Below are 24,710 nucleotides of genomic sequence, written 5' to 3'. Positions count from 1 at the left end.
TCGTGGACCGAGTCTGTAAATACTGCAGTTTCGGCAAGTTGCAGTCTGCGGTAAGAACGAGCCGCAGAGAGAAAGAGAGGGAGGGGGGGAGAGAGAGAGAGAGAGAGAGAGAGAGAGAGAGAGAGAGAGAGAGAGAGAGATATTCTCTCTGGCGCGCGGGATTTCGATCGAATGCGATCGCGTGCTCGATCCGCGGAATCGATTCCCCCTCGTCGTCGGCTCCGAGACGACAGGCGGCTCATCCTGGCGGCTCCACTGAGGCGTCGAGTTTTCGTTGCACAGGGGCTCCGACAGCGGACTGTACCAAACTCCGCCGGTGCCGCGCGGTACAATGGAGGGTAGCTTCGTGTCGGAGGACCTGTCCTTGACATTGCCCACGGGATACGGGGGTGGCAGAGAGTCCGACCAATTGAGCGTGTCCTCATCCTCGAGCGTCGGCGGCCCGAGCCCACGGGACCGCCGTTGTTTGCCCAACGATTCCAGCGCTGGCGGGATTTACTTGCCGATGGCACCCTTGTCTAGCTCGTTGCACAGCCCCGCTTCCAACAGTAAAGTCTCGGTAAGAGCCTCGGCTAATCGAAATTAAAGGCCTCGCGTGCTCGCGCGAAGCTCGAGCGAACACGCAGATGGCGGCGCGTCTCGTTTTATCGCTCTTCCGTTTCCTGCGTTTTCAATATCGAGAATCGGTTCGCGATCGGTTTCCGGGTGCCGTAGATCCACACCGTGGGTTTGTTCCCGACGTTTCGTGAACATTTCAGTTCACTTCTTCGGGGAGACCTGAGCAAAAAATTGTTAGGGCCATCTTCATAAAGTATAAGGCCCCGATGAAGCTGAAAGTAGGATGCCCTAGAAAGGGATGCTTCATTATTGCTACATCAGGCCCCGAGATGGATCTTTTAGGGATACCTTAGATTTTACGAAATAAGACATTGGTAAGGAAAACTGATGAGGGCTTTAGAAAGATTTATCGGGATGTCTTAGATTTAATAAATAGGGCTTTGATAGGGAAAGCTCAGGAGAGTCTTAGAAGGATTTTTTGGGGGTGCCTTAGATTTTTCAAAATAACACTTTAACGTGGATAATTGATGTAGGCCTTAGAAGGATCTTTTAAGGATGCTTTAGATATATAAAATCAAGTTCTGTTGTAGAGAATTAATAAGATCTGAAGCGTGTAATAAAGTTGTCATGGTTTAGTATCGTTTTAGTAGGTACGCTCTATCTGGTTCTTTTAAAGATTTTTTAATTATACCGTAATTAAAAACAAATTTTATTAGTTTTATTAATTGTCATATTCATTAGTCTCTTCCAAGGATTTTTCTAATATTGCCTTCGTTTTGAAATGCAGCAAACTTTAATAAAAACAGTAGCAGGATTTTTATGTGTAAAGAATGCTATATTTTATTGTAAAGTATGCCATATTTTTTAAAATAAAAAGTTCTTGTTGTATACTAACAAGGTTATAAAGAAATAAAGAAATTACAGTCCAAATTTGTTGGAATGAGAAGAACGGATATTTTTATTCAAGCAATAATAAAAATATTTTCTTATAAGGCTCTATTAATATTGCCTTATAAGACCCTTATAATATTGCCTTTTAAGAACCCGTTAAACCATTTGTTACACATCTTGTAGGGCCCTTGTCTTTGTATCTCTACTAGGGCTCGATTAATGTTAGAGAAAAATAATCAGGCCCTTACCAGAGTCCTATTAATTTTTCTACTCGGGGAGCAGTAAGCTGACGAGTTTCAGCAAACTGACCCGCGAAGGATCCACGGCACCGGCAAGCCGGAGACGCGAAAGAAACGTCTCTCTGAACCGCGAAAGCTCAAAATATCCGATCGAGGATCGAAGAAATTGGGGGGGAGGGTGGAGGAGGAGGAGGCTATCCACGAGAAAGATCCGTCTCTTCTGCCGCAGCCGACGCCGCCGAAGAAGCCACCCAGGCGGAATCTCTCCGTGTCCCCGACGCACCTGCAGACGCAGATGTCTCTGTCCGCCGACAGCTCGGTGGGGCCGAGCAACTACGAGTACTTGTTCTTGGCGCGCAGCGGAGCGCGCAGTCACATTGATCTCGAGCAGCTTCAGAAACGGCGCGATCAGCTGCGCCACGTGACCAGAAGCGTGGACCAGTACGTGGAGATGAAGTCCAGGCTGGTCGGCGGCGAGGAGAAGCGCGAGCCGAACGTGGAGCCGGTGGCCATCACGTCCATCTACGAGAACCGGCCGGTGAAGATGCTGAACCCGCGCAGGAAGCTGCGCAGGCACGCGTACGAGAGCTACGAGCCGGAGAGCAGCTCGTGCGCCGACAAGTCGCCGTGCAGCGACGGCGACGCGGTCGTCCAGGAGCAGACGTTCGTGTCGAACGCCTTCCTCACCCTCAAGTCTTCCCAGGAGAGCCTGCTCGACGAGAAGCGCGAGGTCATCGACGAGCAGCCGGCGTTGGAGAGCCGCGAGGCCACCGACAAGCGTCTCAAGCGCGTGCAGATGCTGCTGCCGACCAGCCCGACGCATTACGTCCAACCACCCACGCCCGATCATCCACCACCTTCGGCCATGCAGGCGGAGAAGTCCATCCACGAGCGCATCCGGCCGCTCAGCCAGGTGAGTGTTGGCGACTCTCTCGTATCGCCGGCTATTGTTCCGCGGCGCAAAAGAAGAGACGCACCGCGCTCGGTTAACGAGCGATCATTAAGAGCGCGCGATAAGCGTCTCATTACGGATTTCCGGGGCTCGCGTAATTCCTGCCGTCATGTGACCGCGCGGGTTATCGCGTTATCGACAGACAGCCTGCGTGCGATCGTTCTCAACTTGTCGACATCTCCCGCCCGCGGAAAGGAAGGGCCGATTTTGGAGGGAGAGGAGGGCGAGGGCGCGGGCGACGATGAAACCGGCGACGGTCGAGAATCGAGCAGCGTCGCCTAAGCTCGGCCGGGCCGAGCGATCGCTGATCGCCCGAGGATTGTCGATCTCTCGCGGGAATTCCGCGGTTCGCGTGCTCAAACGAACGAACGAAACGCGTCTCTGCGATACCGTCGCGCGCGGCGAAGCGTGCGCCACGGCGCCGTTCAATCTCGCATCCTCGGCTGCTCTTACGGCGAGTACGGCAATCGGCTGAGAGACGCTCTCGGCTGTATGCGTGAATGCATGAGACTGCGCGCGTATCTCTCTCATACGTCGGGAATACCGAAAGCCCCGAAAGCGTATCCGGTGACGCGTCAGGACGCGCGGTACACCCCGGAGGAGCGCCGACGGTTTAATTTCGTCCGCGGGCAACCGCGAGCTCTCGGGCGAGCCGAGCAGCCCGGACGTCGGTATCGCGCGTCGTTCCGCCGTCGAGCGGTCGCCGGCGAGGCGCCGCGACGGAGCTCGGCGCGACGCGCGCGCTCGCGCCCGGCCGCCATTAGTGCTCTCGCTTGACCCGCCGCGTCTTGGACAGTAGATAAGCGGTCTAGTTGCGGCGTCTTAGCAGGTTACGTTTAATATACAAGCTGTGTTTGATCTGTGATGCGATTTACAAGGAGCCGACCCTCTGCCTCTCTCGCAACCGCCGCCGCCGCCGCCGCCGCCGCCGCCGCCGTCTGCCTTCGGCTTGTCTCGCTCGTTTGCTGCCGTTTGCGCGTCGCCCTATGATCGTTCTGCTGTGAGACCGACTGCGTTCAGTTTCCATCCACCGCGAATGGATATCCATAGCGCACCACGTAGCTTCCACCGCACTCCTGCTCCTCCTTCTCTCTCTCTCTCTCTCTCTCTTTCGCTCGCTCGCTCGCTTCCTCCCTCCCTTCCTCTTTGCTCTTTCCGCGGCGTCTCTCCGTCATCCGTCCCGGCTCCTCTCTGTGCCGTTCCCTATATGCACTCGCAATCCGTGTCTTTCAGTCGACTATACACGCTTGACGAAATATCACATAGTGAATATATGTGGAAAGGAGTCGGCGAAGACGCCCGAGCTCCTGTGTACATTGCCGTGGCGTGCCCGCGCGGGAGCTGATCGATGTCTCCTTCATCGCGCGGATCGTTCTCGTGTTTGACGGGCGCGCACGTTTGTTTGAGACGCATCCTTTTCTCGTGCTCGATGACCCGTGGAATCCCTTTGTCCCACGCCGCGCCGCGCCACGCGGAGAGCGAGCGATCCCACGCGTTTCCGGATTAATTTCAATTAGTCGGCCGACGCGGCGGACGTCGCGGGGGGATTTTGCCGAGAGGGGGGGGAGGGCATACTTCGCTAAACGAAGTCTCGGGCCACACACGCGCTCGCGCGACTAATGACCGCGGTAGCCTATGCGGTTCGATCGGGCCGACGCGTAATTCGCAATAGTCGTGGAGCGGCGGGGTATGATTTGATGACGGGGATCGAACGCCATTACGGCAACCGAAGACAGCCTCTGCGGCCCCTTCCTCCCTCCGGCAAGGGCGGCAGAGGGGTCTCCCGTGAAGCTGTCGGAGGACGTGGAGAGATGGGAGAACCGTCTACGGATGGTTGCCTCTCACCCGTCAACTTCCGCGAATCCAGTAGAGCGGCAGAATGCAAGACGCCGACACCCTTTGAATAATGAAGCCCTCGGCTTCTATGCCTGTCTGACTTCGCCTCGCGAATGTTCGTTCTCCGTTGCCATAGGAGAGAGAGAAATTCGCGAATTTGTAGCGACGGTTTCCGGCTGTCTCCTCGAGATGCTCTCTCGGCGCTCTCTCTCTCTCTCTCTCTCTCTCTCTCTCTCGCGCTCTCTCTCTCTCTCTCTCTCGCGGCATTTTACAGACGCAACCGCGAGCGTGTCTGTCGGCCCTGTGTGACGTCGGATTTTAATTGCGTTAGAGCTTTCTGGGACGCGCGATGAAATAGCGAGCTGTCGTTTCGCAGTTTGCACTTAGTAAATCAAAACGCGACGTCTCTCTTTGAGTGGCGTAACGCAATTCGCGGTGGCTTACAGGCGTCGCTATTAAACGTAAATGGCGTTAGGTTGACCGCTCTCGTCACAGCTGGTTATTAATATCACGGAATATAAATATTCAACATAGACATGTAACACGAGAATTACGCGCACGTGTCGAGAGAGAGAGAGAGAGAGAGAGAGAGAGGGGGGGGGGAGAGCTGTAACTTTAATTATCACCGGCATTGTGCGAGTTCTTTTTTTTTGCTCTGTTGTTTTTTTCATCCAAACAATAAAAATTCCCTTTGACGCGTATAGTTGGATGTAATAATTTCGATGCGGCTGCAGCCGCCGCGCAGGCCGCCTCGTTTGAGGCAGCGATTCCGCGTGTATCATAAAATTCGCGAGAGTGCCTGGAAAAATCATATTATATTTGTCATTTATGACTCGCCGTCAGCGGAATCGAAAGAATTAATGTCAAAAGGTATACCTGATTTTTATTCGAATATATAAATATGCTTTAGCTTGACCACGCGTATTTATTTTCCCTCCGATTTACATGGTATATTTCTCGCGTGCCTGCGCGGACGTTCCGTTCCAATAAATTTTCATCGCGACAGGATTGGCTTCATTTTTCCATCGTGCGATTTGCTATCGCGGCGCAGCGTGCGGCAACGGCGGCGGCGGCGGCGGTGGCGGCAGAGGCGGAGGCGCGGCGGCGGCACGCGGGGGGAATTTTTATATCGACTGTAAATATCCGTGTATAAAACACGAATGTTGACAATCTCGCGATAACGGCGATACGCCGGAGTAATAGTGGTCGCGGGCAAATTGTAAAACGCGACTGTCATAAATCCAACAACGTGATCAGCGCGATTTTGCGCGGCAGATATTAAAAAAAGTGCAAAAATGCACGCGCGATATCGAGCTATTCCGCCGCGCCGGTGTCGGCGTTCGCACGGCACGTGCTCGCGAGCGAGACAGAGAGAGAGAGAGAGAGAGAGAGAGAGAGAGAGAGAGAGAGAGAGAAAGAGAGAGAGAGCGAAAGAGTTGTCGCAGTTTCCTCACGAAGAACCTTGATCTGTGTCGATAGGTGTACAAACGAAGGTCTCGCGACATGGAAACGGAAACGGACGAGGACCTGCTGCAGTTCCCCGCCGGCGGCTCGCTGGACGCGTCCAGCGGCTCTCTGTCCAGCGTGTCCCTCTCCGACAAGAGCATGTCCACGGATAACGTCGAGGAGTACTTCGGCGACGTGCCGTTCGCAGGTAAACAGCATCGCACGCTTGGCTGCACCGCATGACGCTTCTTTCTGCCCACGTGTACATGCATAACCGTTTTGTTACGTCTCTGTCTTTTTACCGTCTGCCTGAAACACCGCTAACGCGACGACCGGGACACGCGCGGTCTCAAGCGCGGAAAGCAGCGGGAAGCGTATGACAGGCGACTTGTGTACATACATGTATAGTGATGGCAGGTCTCTGAAGGTCTCACGGTGGTGTTGATGTCTCGCGTTGATCCTCCCGCGTGGTGTGCTCTAGGCTGTCTTCGTCCTGACTCATTGTTATCTACGTGTATCCAGGGCCACGCGGTGTATCTTGATATCGCGACCTGGAAGGTTCGGCGGATGTGCGCGACAATGGCATCACGAGAGAGCGAAGCGGGCAAACCGGCTGCCGCGGCTCTTGTTTCGCCGATTCCGCCGATTTTCCCGCGTGTCTTCGATCCTCGATAATATGTAGATGCGCGACAAAGTCTACAAGAAGTAGAAGAGCAGCTAACGGTCTGCGCTAGCTGGTCGTGATGTCTAACGGGTATTGTTATTCTTGGGGTATTTGCACAAATCGCTCGCGTGCGCTCGAAATTTCCTCGCGATAGCGCGCAAAATCCTCTCGCGCTGCTGATAACTCGATAAGCGACGAAAAAACTTTGGGAGGGAGGGGGGAGAGAGGCGTACGCCGCTTATTACGCGCGACACGAACTGAAATCCCGAGTAGAAAATTAACAGGGTTCTGGTACAAGGACCTGATTATTCTTCCCTAACATTAATCGGGCCCTTAGTAGGGATAGAAAGGGCCTACAGACGCTTACAAGATGTGTAACAAATGGTTCAAAGGGTCCTTACAAGGCAATATTACGAGGGCCTTATAAGGAAATATTTTTATTATTGCTTGAGTAAAAAAATATTCGTTCTCTTCATTCCAATAAATTTAGACTGCAATTTCGTTATTCCTTTATAACCTTGTTAGTATACAACAAGATTTTTTTATTTTAAAAATATAGCATACTTTACAATAAAATATAGCATTCTTTACACATAAAAATCCTGCTACTGTTTTTATTGAAATTTGCTGCATTTCAAAACGAAGGCAATACTGAAAAAATCCTTGGAAGAGACCAATGAATGTGGCAATTAATAAAACTAATAAAATTTGTTTTCAATTACGGTATAATTAAAAAATCTTTAAAAGAACCAGATAGAGCGTACCTACTAAAACGATACTAAACCATGACAATTTTATTACACGCTTCAGATCTTATTAATTCTCTATAACAAAACCTGATTTTGTATATCTAAAGCATCCTTAAAAGATCCTTCTAAGGCCCACATCAGTTTTCTATGTTAAAGCGTTGTTTCTTAAAATCTAAGGCATCTCTAAAAAAATTCTTCTAAGGCCCTTATCAGTTTTCCCTCTATCAAAGCCTTATTTATTAGATCTGAGGCATCCTTAAAATATCCTTCCAAAGCTCTCCTCAGCCTTTCCTCTATCAAAGCCTTATTTATTAGATCCAAGGCATCCTCAAAAAATCCTTCTACAGCCCTTCTCAGCTTTTTCCTATCAAAGCCTTACTTGTTAAATCCAAGGCACATCCCTAAAAGATCAATCTCGAGACCTAATGTATAATAATGAGGCATCCCTTTTTAGGGCATCCTACTCGCAGCCTTACCGGGGTCTTATGCTTCATAAGGATGGTCTTAACAATTTTTTGCTCGGGATGTTAGAATCTGGATAGACTTATCGATATCGAGAGTTGTCTGTTGAAATCGCGATCTGTACGTTCACGTACGATACAAACATCGAGACATCGAGATACGCGTCCGTTGGCTGTTTGAAGGCATTTGATCGCGCACTCGCGCCGTAGCACACGGCGAACCTTCCGGGTCCTGCTGCCGAAAGAACACGATAAATCACGCCGGGCGGTTTTCCCCCGCCGCAGAAGGGAGAACGTGCCGTGCGGCGCGCAGCGCGTACATCTTCCCCGGCTTGATCGAGCCGGGCTCGACTTTAGCGTCAGGAACACCGAGAAGAAAGTGAATTGCTCGAAACAGTCGTGGCGAGTGCGCGCGGCACTGGCCCTCGCTAGTGCGCGAGGTTCGGCTCATCGGGAGATTTGTTGTTTTCCCTTCGATTTTCGGCGCCGTCGATGCGCCGGGCTGATGACGTCCCACGTTCAAATCCCACGTCTCGGAAACGCCGCGCGCTAACCCCCGCGACCTGCCCCCGTCCTATCCTATGGTAATAAAATCCGTTAGGTCTGGGTTTCAATCTTTGCCGACGCGAGGCGAAAGACGTGCCGCGCAAGCACAATCGTTGCGCAAAAAGCTAACGATCCCGAGTTCGTTATTCGGGAGCCCGGGCTCGGCGCTCCCGGTTATCGGCGGTTATTCGTGGCTAATCTAATGGATTAGGCGAAGAGTCCTCCGTAGCGAGGGACGATAATTCGTAGAAATTCCGGTAACAGTGCGCTAAAGGTCAGCTCTCTCTCGGCCTCTGGTCGCGTAGATATGTTAGAAGGTATCATCATAGGGGATTTACGCATGTTACGATTAGAGAGTATAAATAGTTCCTTAGATTGTCAGTATCACGTTATCACTTGTTATATACACGATACCAGTGTGTGTGTGTGTGTGTGTGTGTATGTGTGATGTACATATCGATAGTCGCTGTACCACATATCCACTCCACTCTCACCACTCTCGCGCATTCGGTTTCACAAAAGTGTGATGAAGAAGGGCCGAGTCTCGATTGCATCGCGCGCTGTTGATCGACGTGAGCGGTGGATATATCGTAGCTAGTCCGTTAGAGTTATCGTTAGTTATCGACTGTCGTCGATGTAATCCCGTGGTGACGTTCGGCAATTCGGACGACGTATCAGTAGCACAGTATCGGAGTGCACAGAGTTACGTTTACTATACGTATGTTATTACGCACACTCACTCGTGTTCGCGCGTTTGTTAGGATTCGATGAAGAGAGTTTCCATTGTTTTATGACATATATTTTATATATAATGCGTTTACGTAGTAGCTGGTATAGTCGGTGACGCTCGAGGTTGTACGGTGAATCGCGTAGGACACGGCAACGTTTGCATGCCGAATGTGATGCATCCTAACGCGGCAAGGCGACTGCAAGAAAGGCCGTGTGAACGTTTAGCAGAGAGAGACTCGAGTTAAGGATTCAAAAGACTGGAAGTTACACGCAAGCTGAGGAGGAGATTGTTATGTTTTGTAATGAGAATTATAAGCGAATACACATGTATTGTTGCGGGTGTCGTGACGCTCGGTATACTCGTGGATCGCCGGGATGCGGATCGCACCCCAGCCGACCGGCTGGGGCTGCGACTTTGTGGAGATCCTCGGGTCTCCTCGCGCCAACACGTTCTTCTTTTCGTTTACATTTCGTGGCTAATTACCCCCCTCGAATGTTGCGCGATACCGAGAGCGCGCGCGGCGCAACAATGTTGAGAGCTCGTCCGGGATCTTCCAACTGCCTTTGGCGCCATTCCTCGGACTCGTTACCTTGACCAAGACTGTTCTAGCTGCTGATGCATTTTCCTTTTCAACGTCCAAAATTTCCACCCGCGAGCAATATTTGCATCCTGCCTCGGCGCGAGAGGACGTCGTGATAAATCATCAGCATTCCTACATCCGACTGTCCAGTTGGATGATAAATTGCCAAGTCATGCCGTGTTGATGTCTTTCCGATCAACGTGCTAATTGTCCTTTTAAAGCTCTGAATGACGTCAGTCCTCTATAGTCTATTCGGGCTAGAAACTTTCGTCCGTAATGATAAAAAGACCTCATTGATTCCACCGCAGCTAATAATCCTTGTCGAGTCACAAACGTTTCTTCACTTTTACCTAAGACTCGACTAAAAAAATATGCGATGACCACTCCGCCCCAATCCTGTGATACAAAGCATCTGTATCAAGGATAATATCTCCTTCTTCTATCGGAAAAGAGCGCACACTGAAGACGTAGTGAAAGCTCGCTTTAATTTATTAAAAGCTTCTTCACATTGCCGAGGCCACTTGAACTTGGATTGATCTTCGGTGGAAGTACGTATAAAGGTTTTGCTGTCAAGGAAAGTCCATTTGTAAATTCACGATAGTACGAGCAAAATCCAAGAAAACTTCGCATCTCTGCTTTTCATTCTGAGGAATCGGCCACTCTGACACCGAGCAGTTTTTTCAGGGTCGATGGCAACACCTTCAGCAGACGCAGCATGACTAAGACGTTTCACTTACTTCTTAAAAAGATTGCATTTTCCTGGATTAATGTTTAAGTTTGCTGAAAGTAATCTGCGAAAAACTTTCCTGAAATTAGCCGATATTTTTCTCCAAGAGTTTCCTCAAATACAGTCGCGTCATCCAAATAAACCAAACAAATTTTCGACAATAGCGGCTTTAAAACTTTCTCCATTAAGCATTCAAACTTGCTGGAGCGTTACATAACCTAAAATGAACTGTTCTCTATAGGAAATACCGTCTTTTCTTTATCCTCAGGACAAATTTTTATCTGCCGTTAAACACTTTTTAGATCCAAAATAGATAACGAACATAAATGACGGCATTAATTTTCCGACAATCTCACCGAATTATCTCTTTTCTTAATCATGACCCAGAAATTCAATGACTCTTCAATGACTCTCTGACTTTCATCTTGCATTCCAAACGACCTGTTCATGACCTGTTCAATATGCCGAGAATTAATCTCACGCTGCAGGATATCACAATTTTATCCTTTTACGGCGTTCAATCCTGGCGAGTTGCATTCCAAAAAAAGAAGACTACCTCAAATTTTCCGGAACATTTCCCAGACTGTCTGAGATGTTTCTTACTCCTCGACACGCAGTGTCTCCTCCTTTTTCCTCATCGCGAAGGATTAAAGAAAGATTCCACTGTCAGGTCCAAACGTATCTTCCTAAGGAAATCTACTGCAAGTAAGCAGTCGTCTCTGATTTTCGCCGCATACGTCAGCATTTCCGCTTCATGCTTCCCTAATGTAACTCTAACCTCCGTTTGAAATTTCACGGAGACTTGCACGATCGCCGATCGAAAATCGACTTCCCATCCTATCCACTAATCCTACGCTGACGTCCGAGTCCGTATCTAACCTAAATAAGCATTTGTTTCCGTTCAAACTTCCGCGGAAAACAAGCGCGCTCTCATCCCCGCGTATCCTCCCATTCCGCTGAACCGGAGAACTGGGCTGTTTTCCGAACTCACCCCTCGAAATTCGGCTGAACCTGATTTTCCTTTGAGATCGCGATCGGCCATTCCGCTCGGAAGTGCTCCCTCGTTCCGCAGGAGCAGCATTCGGTGTCCTTTTTTGCACTCCTGTTATTCCGCCAGCAGCGTGCTCCGTGTTTGATTCATTAATTTTCGCGGCGCTACACTTTTTACACTCCTTTCCCGCAACTTTTTCTCCGTCTCGAGATCTATCGTATTATTCACCGGCCGCGCAGAGCTTTGTTCCGTAATGATTTTTACTGCTTTCGCTCGCTCGACAGCGGCCTTCGATGGAACTACGTTAACTAATCGTACTGCTCACTCGATGAAACCATCCGTCAAGCCGCTGACAAACTACTTTATAGCTGCGCGCGAGCCATTTTATCCTGCACTTCGTACACACACGCGAAGCGGCCAACCTTTCGAGACTGTAAGACGCGAAACTCAATCTCCGCTGCTCGCAAACCGCGTGTAATAATTCCGGAAACAATCGCAGTTCCAATTTTCGCTTTACTTCGAGACATTCAAACTCGCCCTTCATCCTCAGGACTGAACGTGCCTTCCCTCTTAGCCCGCGTCCTCGACCTTGCTTCCAGACGCGAGCGGCAAGCGAATTAACCAGCCGCGGTCGGAACGACTGTGACTGGTCGAATTTGTCCTCGCTCGCGCCTGGAAGCAAGCTTGCTGGAAGCCGGGGTGAAATTCGCCGCAAGAACGACCGCTTTTTCTTCATCTCCGCCCGTTCGCGCGCGCCATCAGTTTAGGCTGAACGACGTAGTCGCGTGATGGCGCGGCCCCGTCGAAAATATCGGGCTCAAATTTTGGACGAATTGAATCCGACTGATCTGCATTTTCCGGTCCCTCCCGGAGTCCTCAGACGCGCCAACCGTCATTCACTCACACGCTCATCCGTGATCTCCACCTTCAACCCCGGACGAGCCCCCGAAATCGCGTTGCGCTGCCGAACGTTCGAGGCACATCGTTAATCGCCGAGTGCAAAAGAGAGCGACAACCTTGCCGAGCACACGTCAAAGCTGCAGCGAGCGGAGAAGATCTCAAGTGTCGCGGGCGTCGGGACGCTTCGGTCAGCTGACGTATTTACCAATCGCCGGAATATCGATCGCGACCATTGCTCCAGCTGGCTTCCTTGGAGCTGTGTGATTTTGTTGGGCCTTCCAGCGCCGCGGCTTTGACGGCTCCGCGCGACAAAGTCGTCGCTCTCCTTTACATCTCGCGGCTAATTAGCTTCCCCGGACGCGGTTACGCGATACCGAGCGCAACAATACATGTACGTATATATTTTTGACTAAGTAGAGATGTGTCATATAAATATATATATATATATATATACATTTAATATTTATATGAGTTGTTGCTGTAGCGGGGTAGGTACGTTTTGAGAATTACCACGAATCTTTATTAAGTTATTAGAGTTATATATATATATATATATATATATATATATATCTCTCTCTCTCTCTCTCTCTCTCTCTATATATATATATTCGATTTTCATATCTCCTCTCCCTAATGTTAAGTATACGATATACGAAACATATCCAAAATATACTATTGTAGCGTGATTAGAATATTATATCTTCTTCCGCTCTGAATGTCGCTCATCATATACCACCCAACGATATTACAAGTACCGACTGCATCACGACAATTTCTCTCCGTATTCATATACAGATAACGACGCGTTTCTCTCGCAGCATACATACATATATATATATATATATATATATATATATATACATATAATGATAATAATAATGATAAATTGATGCAATCCCGTTTCCTCGCGCAGTATTTCCTATATACTCTAAGCGCAACAAATGCCGCCTTTGGAAATCGCAAACTACTTACGAATTATTAAATTTAAGTCGCGATCGGCTTTACGCTCTTTCCCGGTGTTTCGAGAACGTATGCTGAGAACGCGTTTACGAGAGAGATCTTGCAAGCGGGTAGAGGTCTCATTTGACGCATCAAAATTCCGTCTGTGACACAGGACGATATATACGTATATATATTACACCTTGTTTTGCGATTGATTTTATATTTTACTTTGCGTCAAATGCTTCGTCTAGATATTACGACAACTCCACACACACACACACACACCTGTATACGTATATAAAGACTATACAAATACGCGCGATATATATTTACCTTTTAAACTTAAGCAATTATAGTGCATTATAAATATCCTTGATGTGCTAATAAACGTTATGCTGCTATTGTATGCGATGTCTTGAGTCATTTTGTCGCTTCTGTTTCTCCTCTGAGCTTTCGCAAAGTTTCTTGGTCCTTCATAATATCGTAGCGGTTTGCAAGAATTCGTTGCCCTTGGTTACCTTTATTATACTCTATTATATTGTACGATATCACGCGCGGCGATATTTTTATAGTGTTCTTTCATTTCTCTCCGATGATCCTATCCTGAATACAGAAGAATGCCCTCGAGTAGAATTTCTCCCTTTCCGACCGAGTCGCATCGAGGTCTTTATAAACGAGGAAAAGGGAGAAGAAATTGTGTGATTAATCTAATCGACGTCTTTAACGAATTCGTCCCGTCGTCGTCGTCTTACTTGTGTGTCCCGAGATATGTCTTTCACAGCTGTACAGAAAAGCTATAGTTGTATAGAAATATTGTACACGGCGTATTTCTTGATGGTAAGTCTGGGTATACGCAATCCGTCGTACGATACTTGAACTGACTGATCCTGATACGTGTCCGATTGATCGATTAATGTAAGATGTGCAGTGATGAGTTGTTTTCCGATTAACCCGAAGTGTGTAAATATGCGGCAGGAGTCGATACTCGTTTGGCGGACGGGACGTTGACTTGTGTGATCCTCGTTGCGCGAGGGATCGCGTACGTCTACGTCCTTACATGTGCATGTTTTGCGATTTCGTTGTTTAACTTCTGCGGCTGCATACTCTGGATATTATGTGTGATTCTTAGTCGACTGCGTGGCTCTCGTGCTGTATATTTGTCATGTCCTGCGTGAGTATATAAGGCGAGCGAGACTCTGAGACTTACGTTCTGTGCAAGAGCGGATAGCGAGTAAAGCGCGACGAAAGATAAAAACCGAAACTGGAGCAAGGTGAGTCTCCACGAGTGCGACACGTTGGTCGTTACTATTGACCGCTAATCTATCTTGCTAATCCGTCCTCGTCGCCGTGCGCATAATGACGAATTGCGCAACATACTCGGCGAAGCGAACATCTGACCGATTTTCCGTCTCCATTTCGAAACAATTCGATGGTGACACCGCGGCATCCATCGCAAAGTTCGCACGAGTGACGCGACGCGACGCGATGCGATTGCGCAAAATATCTTCTCGCATTTCGCGCGAGCGTGCGGAAAATTGAGGTGGATACGTGATATCTACTGATAAGAGACCGTTGCACTATCAAAACTCGTTCTTCGTCGACAGCGCGCGGGTTTATTCGCATGCGCATCCCCGAGGTAAAGGCGAGCCGAATTTTTCTCGCCTGCACTGCAGTCATCTCTCTTTGTTCAACCAATCGGCCGAAAACACGCACCCAAAAAAAAAGTAATTTCAGAACAAGCGGAAACATCTAAATTTTAGAGGATTTTATTCTTATATATCGCCTCAAGAGGATTCTTCTAAGATTAAGAGGAAGATATAAACAAATTTTTCTTAAAGTTAGAGCGAGATTATATGTTATATATATATATATATATACATATATAATGCAAATCTTATTCATTTTAATATAAATTTTCTCTTACACGCAGATTATTTAATCTTTTTCTAAGAGGATTATTATTAATTCTTACTGTACTTTATTCTTACTGGTTATATTAGTTAATTTGAATAAATTGTTATGACGTATAGCGAAAAGTACATATATAGATACATATATAGATGTACTTCTGGCTCCAGTTCTACAAGAAGTAGACAAGAAGTAGACAATGAAATAAGATCATCATAACAAATAAATTTCCAATCAATTTTGTTATGGACTTCATAGCTACAAAGATGTTCATCATAACCAATTTTACGAAACATATAATTAAAAGAAAGAATATATTATTCAATTTCTTGCAATAGATTATAAACTGCATTTGGCCAAATATGGGTAAATTATCTTCGTTTTATGTTACAGCAACACACATACCTTTTCTAAAAAGCGTTCCGAATATTCTGACTTATGAGTATATGGTTTATTTTTTCGTTTATGCCTGGAGGTAGAGCAGTAGACTGAACAAAAGAAGCCGACATTCAAATCAACATATTCTTCTTCATATAAGAGGAAAATTGATTGATATAAGAAGAAATCCTCTTGAAATAAGAGGGAAACAGCTAGAATAATATCTAATAAATTTTAGACGAATGGTTCACTTTAATCGCTTTATCGAAAGAGGAATCCTTTGTCTGTAAAAGGCTTCGCTTAGAATATGACGCTGTGGAAAAAATCACTCTACAAATAGAATACTTTTTTTTGGGGTGTGACTTTGTCACTCGTATTTAATTTCGCTTTTCTCTCCATTTCTGCTTTTATTGCTCAACATTTTTGCAGTTCTTTTATCATGCATTTATCATCGCGGGGGGGAGCTGATTAATTGATATCGGCTCTCTGAAATCTCTCCCTCTCTCCCTCTCTCTCTCTCTCTCTCTCTCTCTCTCTCTCTCTCTCTGTCAACGAGGACTCTATTTTAGTAGCAATTACGGAGCGTCTCAATGCAAATCGCGTTACACTTGGCTGGAAAGTGGACGGGAACGTTAGCATCTTGCTTACCGTAAGACGAGAGCTACATCGTGACATCCGGCGGGGTACGCGTCACAAGTAGATACAAGCTAGCCATGCGTTCTCCGCAGCGTAAACTCGTAATGAGATACGCCAATTGTGCACACATACGCGTGTGCGCGCGCACGCGCACATAGACGGCCGTATCTCGTGCGCTAATTGCAACCGAGTGTCACGACAAACTAATTCGACGCGAATAATCTCAATTAGCCGATTTCGGCTTCTTGCAGTTTGCCCGCTGCCTGTCACATCTGTCGAACACGCACCTGTTTCGCAGGGATGCTCCCCCGCGAGTATACTCCCCTCATTTCCAAACTCGCCCCTGGCCAGCTGGGCGTTTCTTCCCTCGCGCTGCAATTCCGCTGCAACGAAGATACGGCGACTATTCTCGTAAGAATGCAAACCGCGACGAGCAAGGAGAGCGAAACTCCTCGCGGCTGAGGTCGCCGATCTTTATCGAAGCGATCCGCGCCGATACGCGCTTCAAGCCGCGACGAAGGGGCCAAATCGTGGCCACCTCAAAACCCAAGCCACCTCATGACTCACGGAGAACAGAGGCGGAGTGAACTTTCAGGCGGCTCGTTAACGTCTCTCATTGTGCTCTGTTTATAACCGTAACGGGAAGCAGTCGTGGTTGCCTTTGTCGTCGTCGTCGTCGTAATCGTCGCCAGGAAGGACAGTAAACTCTACGGAATCATAAGCCACCCCTCTCTCCCACCTCGCCGGCCTCGTTCCTTTCGCGATTGCGGATTTAGCGCGGCGAAATTAAGCTGTCATTGGCGCGAGATAGGCGACCTCTCTCGTCGCTGGTGACCCTGTTTATCGCGCGCGATAAAAGCGCACGATGCATCCGATAGCGCTCTCAATGTCCGTTCCATTTCTTCCGCGGCGGCGCCGCACACGCGGCCATTAGAGGCCGAGGCTTCTTGCCGGCGGTGAAAAATCGCGTCGGCATAATGAACCGCGCGCATACGAGAAATTACGTTCCGCCGGACGTTACGAAAGGTCATCCTTCATTAGTTACGTTCACTCGTCATTGACAGTGCCATAAATCACGCGGCGCGCTGCGTACTGTGCCATTAGCGACGCTTTCCATTCGACATCGACCGCGTGAAACTCTTCGCGTTTATCGCTCGCCGATTAATTCAGCCGGTGGCGGCCGCAATCGCGCGGCTTGTTCGCAAAAAGGCAACCACGCGGCTGCCGGACCCTGAGCGGATTTCGAGTATTTTGCTTTCTCAACACCGCGCGATGTATGGTAAATGTCTCGGTAACCGGACGTTTAAGCGTAGGTCGTGACAAAAAATACAATATATAATATTAAAAGTAGTTTTGATCTAAATATTTGCATTTATTCGAAAACTTAAGATTCCCTTAAGTAGAGAAGAATGATTTAAACCAATGTATACCGGGTGTTTCAGACCACCCGGATCACCCGATTTTTTCGTTAACGCGGCATTTTAGAGAAAAATATTTCAGACGAAAGTTGTAGGGTTCTTCGAAGGATCTATTTACTGACGTTACGAATTTGACCTTGGGATAACCTTGAAAAGTCCAGTCAAGATCAACATAAAAATAAAAAAAATTAATGGAAACCGCGATTTTTTATTACACCGTCTTTTCCCATCAATTAATTTGAACAGCTTTTGTCTAAAATATTTTTTCATTTGCCTAATATTTTTCTAGATACTGCAGGAAAACTTGATAACTTTTTCAATACTTAACTTACGATATCTCGCTAACTAATCGTCGGAAGAAAAAGTGGCACTAAACTTTTTTGCTCTATTTAGTCTCAAGAATATATTTTTACAATAGCGCCCTGACTTTTGTTAACTTGTTGATTTATGGAAATTTCAAAATCATCAAATTAACCAAATTCAGGGTGCTATTGGAACAATATATTCTTGAGACTAAATAGAGCAAAAAAGTCTAGTACCACTTTTTCTTCTGACAAATACTTAGCGAGATATCGTGAGTTAAATATTGAAAAGTTTTATCAAGTTTTCCTTAAAAGTTATCTCAAAAGATATTAGGTAAATAAAAAATGTTTCAGACCAAAGTTGTTCAAATTAATTGCTAGAAAAGGTGATGTAATAAAAAATTGGGGTATCCATTTAAGATTTTTATATTGATCTTGGCTGGACTTTTCAAGGTTATTCCAAGGTCAAATTCATAGCGTCAGTAAATAGATCATTTGAAGTTCTACAACATTTGTCTGAAATATTTTTCTCTAAAATGTCGCGTTAACGAAAAAATCGGGTGGTCTGAAACACCCGGTATATCAATATTATTAGTGAAATATTTATACAAATAATGAAGCGCATTAACGTACCAGCGACCGGATGGTTGAAATAAGTTATAGCCCAATGTTCGGATACATTTGTCCCAGTGTCTGACCGCAATTAGAAAATTAGTATACGCGCTAACGGAAAATAATATAAATACAGATGTTATCTCTTAATGAATTTATTAACGATCGACGATTATTTTGCCGCACCGTAGGTGCATACTTATTTAATTAATTTTTATTTTAACACAAAAATATCAAATTGGGTATATTTTTTCCAACTAATCGTCAAATACTGGAGTTCTTTTTACAATAATTATTACTTTCATTCACTATTGTTAAAATAAATAGTAAGTATTTTTTTCAAAGTGGTCGGATACTGGGACGTGATCAGCCATTAGACTGGGACGTTTAGCTTACGCGTTTAGTATCCGTGGGAAAAACTCGTTTGGGGCAGAGATAAAAACGGAGGGAAGGAAAATGCGAATTTACATAATCACGTGTTTATGAAAATTCCCGGAGAGTTTGACCGCGAGAGTGGAAAATCCGCTCCGCTCTGCTCTGCTCTTGAAAATTTCGTGGCCGCTCGTTCGCCTGGCGGAAACAAACGAGCGAGATATCGCCGCAGGTTCTTCCCGAGCGGATTCACCTCGACGGCATCGAAAGGCGGTGGGATTCGGTGCTCACGCGGCCGTTATCGTCAACCTATATCACGCGTTTAGCGCTAACGGTGTGACTCGGCTTTTTTAGAAGGAAAACAGAAACGATGACTTTGCTCCGTTTACTCCCGCCGGCCGCTTGACCACACGTACGCGACATGCACGACCGCGTGAGTGTGTGTGTGTGTGTGTGTGTGAACCGCATTATGACATCACGCAGGAATGTGTGGATCGTGGGACGTGACTCACGCGATAGCGCGAGTCGCGTCGTTCTTTTGGTGGTTTAACAGACCGCTCCGGCGCGGCGCGGACTTTCGTCGCGCGGCGATTGATCCGCCCCGATGCGAAAAATCGCGCTGCGGTTGCGGCGAGGAGCGAGCGAGAGAGGAGCCGGCTCGCTCCTCTCTCGTGGCCTTAATCGGCGATTAGCCAATCGGCCGCCGGAGCTGCTTCTTCGTTTTGTCAAATTTCTCGCTCGTCGCTCGCACATGTGCGCTCGCCCGACGACGAGCAGGAGCGTACTCACTGTGTGCGTCGCACGCGTGTCGCGCGTGTATAGGATTAATTGTCATCGCAGTCTCTATCCGGCGAGCGGTGTTGCTGAGAACGCGAGAGACCGCGAGTCCGAGACTCAATTGCGGTGGGAAAGAAGCGGGTCTCTCGCGAGCGAGCGAGCGATGCGTGTCGCACCGTTTCGTCGAGTTCAGCGCGCGGTTACTCATGACCTCCGGGAAGTCTCTGAGAAAAGCCAATTAATGAACTTGTCGTCGGCCGCTCGGCACCGCTCGGCCCGTCGCACCCGCGAGAAATAACGTTCCATTGTGCGCGCGCTGCCTCTCTCTCTCTCTCTCCCTCTCTCTCTCTCTCTCTCTCTCTCTCTCTCTCTCTCTCTCTCTCTCTCTCTCTCTCTCTCTCTCCTGTCCCATTGTGCCGGGGAAATTTACATAGACCGAACGTCGATCGCGGTATCAGAATTTCCAACAACGTCAAGTCAGAGATGCGTGCGGGACGCGAAGTACGGCGGACATGCGGCAATTAGACGTGCGTGAGCGCGTGGCGTGCTTCATCCGCGGCGACTTCGCTTCTTTCTTGCCGTGTTCATTAACATGAAAATGACCGGTCGGAGCTGGGAGCGAGCGTCTCCTCGCTCCGTCCGCGAGCGCAGGGAATCGACGTTTCGATGGCATATTCATTGCGCTGCCCGTGTCGCTCCTCGGCTCCTCTCGCCAGGTTCGTGTCGAGCCTCCCGGGACCCCGAAAACCGGCGAGCATTGCGTAAATACGTTTCTTGGCTGCAGAACCGACTTCGGCACTTTCGACTCTTCCGCATATTACATTCCGCGAATTTTCAGCTGAAATATTTCCAGCTGACGATGGGGGCGGCAGGGAGCGAGGAAAGAGAGAGAGAGAGAGAGAGAGAAAGAGAGAGAGAGAGAGAGAGAGGCGGAGGGAAAGGGGGAGGAGACGATTCGTGCGTGAAAGCGCGGAGGAATGTGAAATCACAGGTTACTGTCGCTGGCATGCCGCAATTATGCGTGCGGACCGACGAGATAGCTCGTAATCGCAACGTGAGCTCGCTAGAAAACAGTAGCTTTTACTCGCGGCGAAGCCGGTCACTAGGAGTCGCGTCACAGCCGGCTGCTCGCCGGCCGAATCTTTTTTGCCGCGGCCTTTTTTCCGAAAATACAAAGGCACGGCTAACCGAATCGAACACAATCGAGTGTTTCGTTTCGATACGTCACGTTCGCGATGCGGACGTACCTCAGGAAGGCAGGTCATGTCCGTCGAACGTCGATGGACTGGTCGATGCAAGTCCCGTCCCGCTTCGGAGAGCGCAGCCCTTCCGGAGCTTTAAACCGTGACAGTCGCGCAGTCGCTTTCACGTAGGCCGCTCAAAGAGAGATCTATTTTTATTTCGCGAATTCGCGTTCTCCCCCGCGAGAACGTTCCTCGACGGAGTTATTCCGCCGCAGTCTGATCGCAGCGTGCAACTTATCGCCGCCGCGAACTGATTGATCGTCGCGCATCGCGACCATCACGGGTGGAGATTTAACGACGAGCACACTCTGCGAACTCGCTCGGCCGACGAATTCCAGAGCCAACCGGATTGCAGCGGAGACGAGAAGGGAAACGACTTTCCGCATCTTGTATCGTCCTCCTCCCTCCCTTCCCCCCTGCCCCAAGCCGCATTTTCTCGCTATGCGGCTGCTTTGTCGCTGTGGCCCGAAATTTCTCGGGGCGACTTTGAGCCCGCGGAAAAAGACGGAGACCACCGAGAACCGCTAGCCGAACAGGCAGACCAGGTTGAAAAGATCCTGCGCCCCACGAGCCATCGGCGCCCAACGAGAGCCATAATTCGGCCCGGGGTCCCGGCGACTGATAGTCCCATCTCTGAGGTCATCTTTCCATGCTGCTAACGCGTTGGGCCGTCCACCGACACGACCATCACGATCACTCCCTCGGTCTCTCGCACATGCACGACGCCGCACACGCACACATACACACTCTCTCTCTCTCTCTCTCTCTCTCTCTCTCTCTCTCTCTCTCTCTCTCTCTCTTTCCAGTTTCCTCTCTCGTTGTCTCCGTCTCTTCTCATCCCTCCTCCCCCTCTCTTTCTCTCTTTCTCTCTCTCTCTCTCTTGCAGGCGCGTATTATTGTCGGAGTGCGGGTGGCGAGGACCGAGGTCCGTTCTCTCCTCCTTCCCCGTCGCCTCTTATACCACCACCACTGCTGCCAGCACGACCACCTCCTTCCTCCTCGTGGACCTAACACATTCGAATTAGTCGTCTCGTTAACCAGACTCGCGGCGCACCGAGGAGTCCGGCGCGTACATCGCTTGACCGATTCTCGACGTGCGAGCGAGCGAGTCGAAACCGAGCAGAGTCGCGAGCTTCGGTCCGCCGTGTTCGATTACTCGCGACGGAAAAGTGCGCTGGAGAAAAGAGTGATCCTCCCTCGCGATCGCGATGCGCTCCTGCCGACGTCTCATCGAGTTACGGTAACGTCGTTACCGTAACTCCATCCGTCCACCGGGGAGCCGCCCGCGCCGCGCGCGGCGCCGACGCGATCGCTGATCGCCGAGCGCGATACGACCTTGAGTAGGTCGGCCGTACTCGAGTACTTGACCCCGCTCGACCTCCGGCGTCCGAATCAAGTCGTGTACCTGCTGACGTTTCCGATCCGAAGCGGAGTCGGCGTTCCCACGTCCGTCGCCACGCCGAGCGAGTACCGGTTGAAGGGAACGTTGAACTGGAGCGAAGTCTCCGAGAGGCGGATGACACCGTCGACGGCGCCGTGTCGTCCAACTTGGCCGCTCGCTCGCCCGTCGCCGCGGCCGAAAGCAACTTTCGAAGCTGGGATCCCGCGGAATTCTACCTGCAGTCAGCTGCGGCCGCGCCGGCCGATTCGTAAACGGCGCCCCGCTCTCACGTGCTCTCGTGCGACGCTCAGTGGGAGAGTCTAGTCGATCTCGTGATAGCTCTCGAACGCGATCGAACGCGATCGTTTCCTCAGTATCTCAGTGGCCCTCGGCGGCGATCGATCCGCTACAGGTGTATCGCGCGTCACGAGGCGTGTCGTCCTCGTCGTTGTCGTCGTCGTCGTCGTCATCGTCATCGTCGCTCGGAGAGCTATCGGCCGTTCGGTCCGTTGGTTGAAGTGAGAGCATTCCGACGAACCTACGTGTCCCGCGGCGGGAGCGAGCGAGAGGGACGCGCGATGAGGTTTGCTCGGAGCGAGAGAGAAGCGAAGCACGGAGGAAGAGGTGGACGACATTGAGGGACGAGGGACGAGGAAGGGACATCGGAGTAGCATCTGCAATAGGGAGACGGTAGACTTTTGCGTCCGTGGGTATGTGCCACCTCTCTCGCTCTCTCCCCCCTCCCCTTGCCGCCCCCCCTCTCTCTCTCTCTCTCTCTCTCTCTCTCTATCTCTCTCTCTCTCTCTCTCTCTCTATCTGTCTCTCTATGTGTGTGCGTGCATTCGAGCGCGCGCGCGTGTACCTGCCGTCATGCCACGTGCACCACGTAGGAAAGCTTTCTGCGTGTCCAAAGTTCTTGACGTGCCTGGCAAAAAAGGGCGATACTTGTTGCTCGTTACGTTGCCTGATGTTATAATAGTTTGTCCTCGACAATTGCGTCACGGCGGACCGGCCGGACGAGGGGGGGGGGGGACGGGCGCTCGGGTTTTTTTTAGCCTGCACCTGTCCGAAGGCTATCGCGGGCTGTTGTGTCGCTTGATAATGGCTGAAAAACGCGGCGAATCGGGTATACACGGGGTTGTTAATGCGACGTTTGATGGTCGCGCACAGGATGCGCCATTGTGGATTTGTCGTTATTATTACATCGACTGTGTATCCTTGCGATTCTCTCGCCGCCGCGGTAACGATCTCTCGGCTGCCGCGCGGACGTGACGCGCGATCCAGTTTCACTTGATTTCACCACGACGAATTGTCCCGATTCTATTTAGAGATTCGAGCGTGCTTGTCTCTCTCTCTCTCTCTCTCTCTCTCTCTCTCTCTCTCTCTCTCTTCCTCCCTATGGGGCAAGTCTAGGATAAATGGACATAGGGGATAGATGATCAATTGCTATAATTTTGTTAATACATGCTAGACTAGTCAGCGCTGATCGGTCACTTGTGAGTGTGTCTCTTCCTGATGCACAAAAACACCGTTATTGTGCAAAACTTGTTATTGTGAGTAAATAAATGTTTTATCTTTCCGTTAACCTCTACAATGTTTCACACGTCGGAAGAATATCTTGCGAATGCGGTTTATTTCGAGTTGCAACATTAGACCTGGGCTTAAACGACTAAACAAACGTCATATTTGCGTACTTAACCTCAAAATTCGACACCGAGACTACGTTTCGCGCGGTATGCGTACTTTTACGCGAACTCTCCAACGAGATAGATGGTTCATTTTTATCAAGGTTAGATGGGTAGCCTACTCAGCGAGAAGTAGCAAGCAATGGACATCGGATGGACGTTTTCTGCTTCAGACGTATAAAAGACGTCGTTCCGGTATCTATTCGACTATCATTTTTCTCTGGATATCCAACGTTATAAACTTCAGTACATTTTAAACAGCTTCTTGTTTCGTTTAAAGATGCCGATTACATTTCTTTCTCTTTTCTCTCTTTCATAAGCAATGTTTTCATAGGGCCTTTCTCTCTGTTGCCACTTTTCAACCTTCTCTCCAATGTTGTTCTCGGTTTCTATAGAAAACTTGTGAAAATGTTTTATTTTATCAATCATTCATGAAAGGATTAATAATTAATAAGAAAGGTTAATAATTAATAAAAAAGGATGTGAGATACTAAAAAATAGATAAAGATAAACAAATTTCTACATTATTATAGGCATGCCCAACTATCTCCTCACATATGACCATCTAAGCCGAACACATAACCATCTATCCCCATCACAGAATATTTTTAATATTTCGTTATTATTGGCGACCCATGAATTTTTTTCACAAAAATTCTTCCGTACCCTAAACATTGTCCTCTGCTGAGTGTGTTAACATGTTGTTGATCGTTTATTGCAATAATACAGATGTGTTATTTCCAATTAAAAAAACCATGTCCATCTATCCCGGATTTACTCTAAAA

General features: G+C 48.7%; 1 protein-coding gene across 2 annotated transcripts in view; it reads left to right on the top strand.

Moving 5' to 3' along the window:
• Window positions 1-24,710, top strand: part of LOC105180587 (uncharacterized) — a 63,769-nt gene that overhangs the window by 19,289 nt on the left and 19,770 nt on the right. For both annotated transcript variants that reach the window (XM_025307216.1, XM_025307215.1), the window contains 3 exons: window positions 283-559; window positions 1,918-2,601; window positions 5,956-6,130. In XM_025307216.1, coding sequence (XP_025163001.1) covers window positions 283-559; window positions 1,918-2,601; window positions 5,956-6,130 — 1,136 coding nt within the window. The remainder of the gene's footprint in view (window positions 1-282; window positions 560-1,917; window positions 2,602-5,955; window positions 6,131-24,710) is intronic.

The sequence above is a fragment of the Harpegnathos saltator genome, unplaced genomic scaffold (genome assembly GCF_003227715.2).
Source record: "Harpegnathos saltator strain DR-91 unplaced genomic scaffold, Hsal_v8.6 scaffold839, whole genome shotgun sequence".
Classification (NCBI taxonomy): domain Eukaryota; kingdom Metazoa; phylum Arthropoda; class Insecta; order Hymenoptera; family Formicidae; genus Harpegnathos; species Harpegnathos saltator.
Note: the sequence above shows the minus strand (reverse complement) of the source record. Positions and strands in the feature narration are given on the sequence as shown.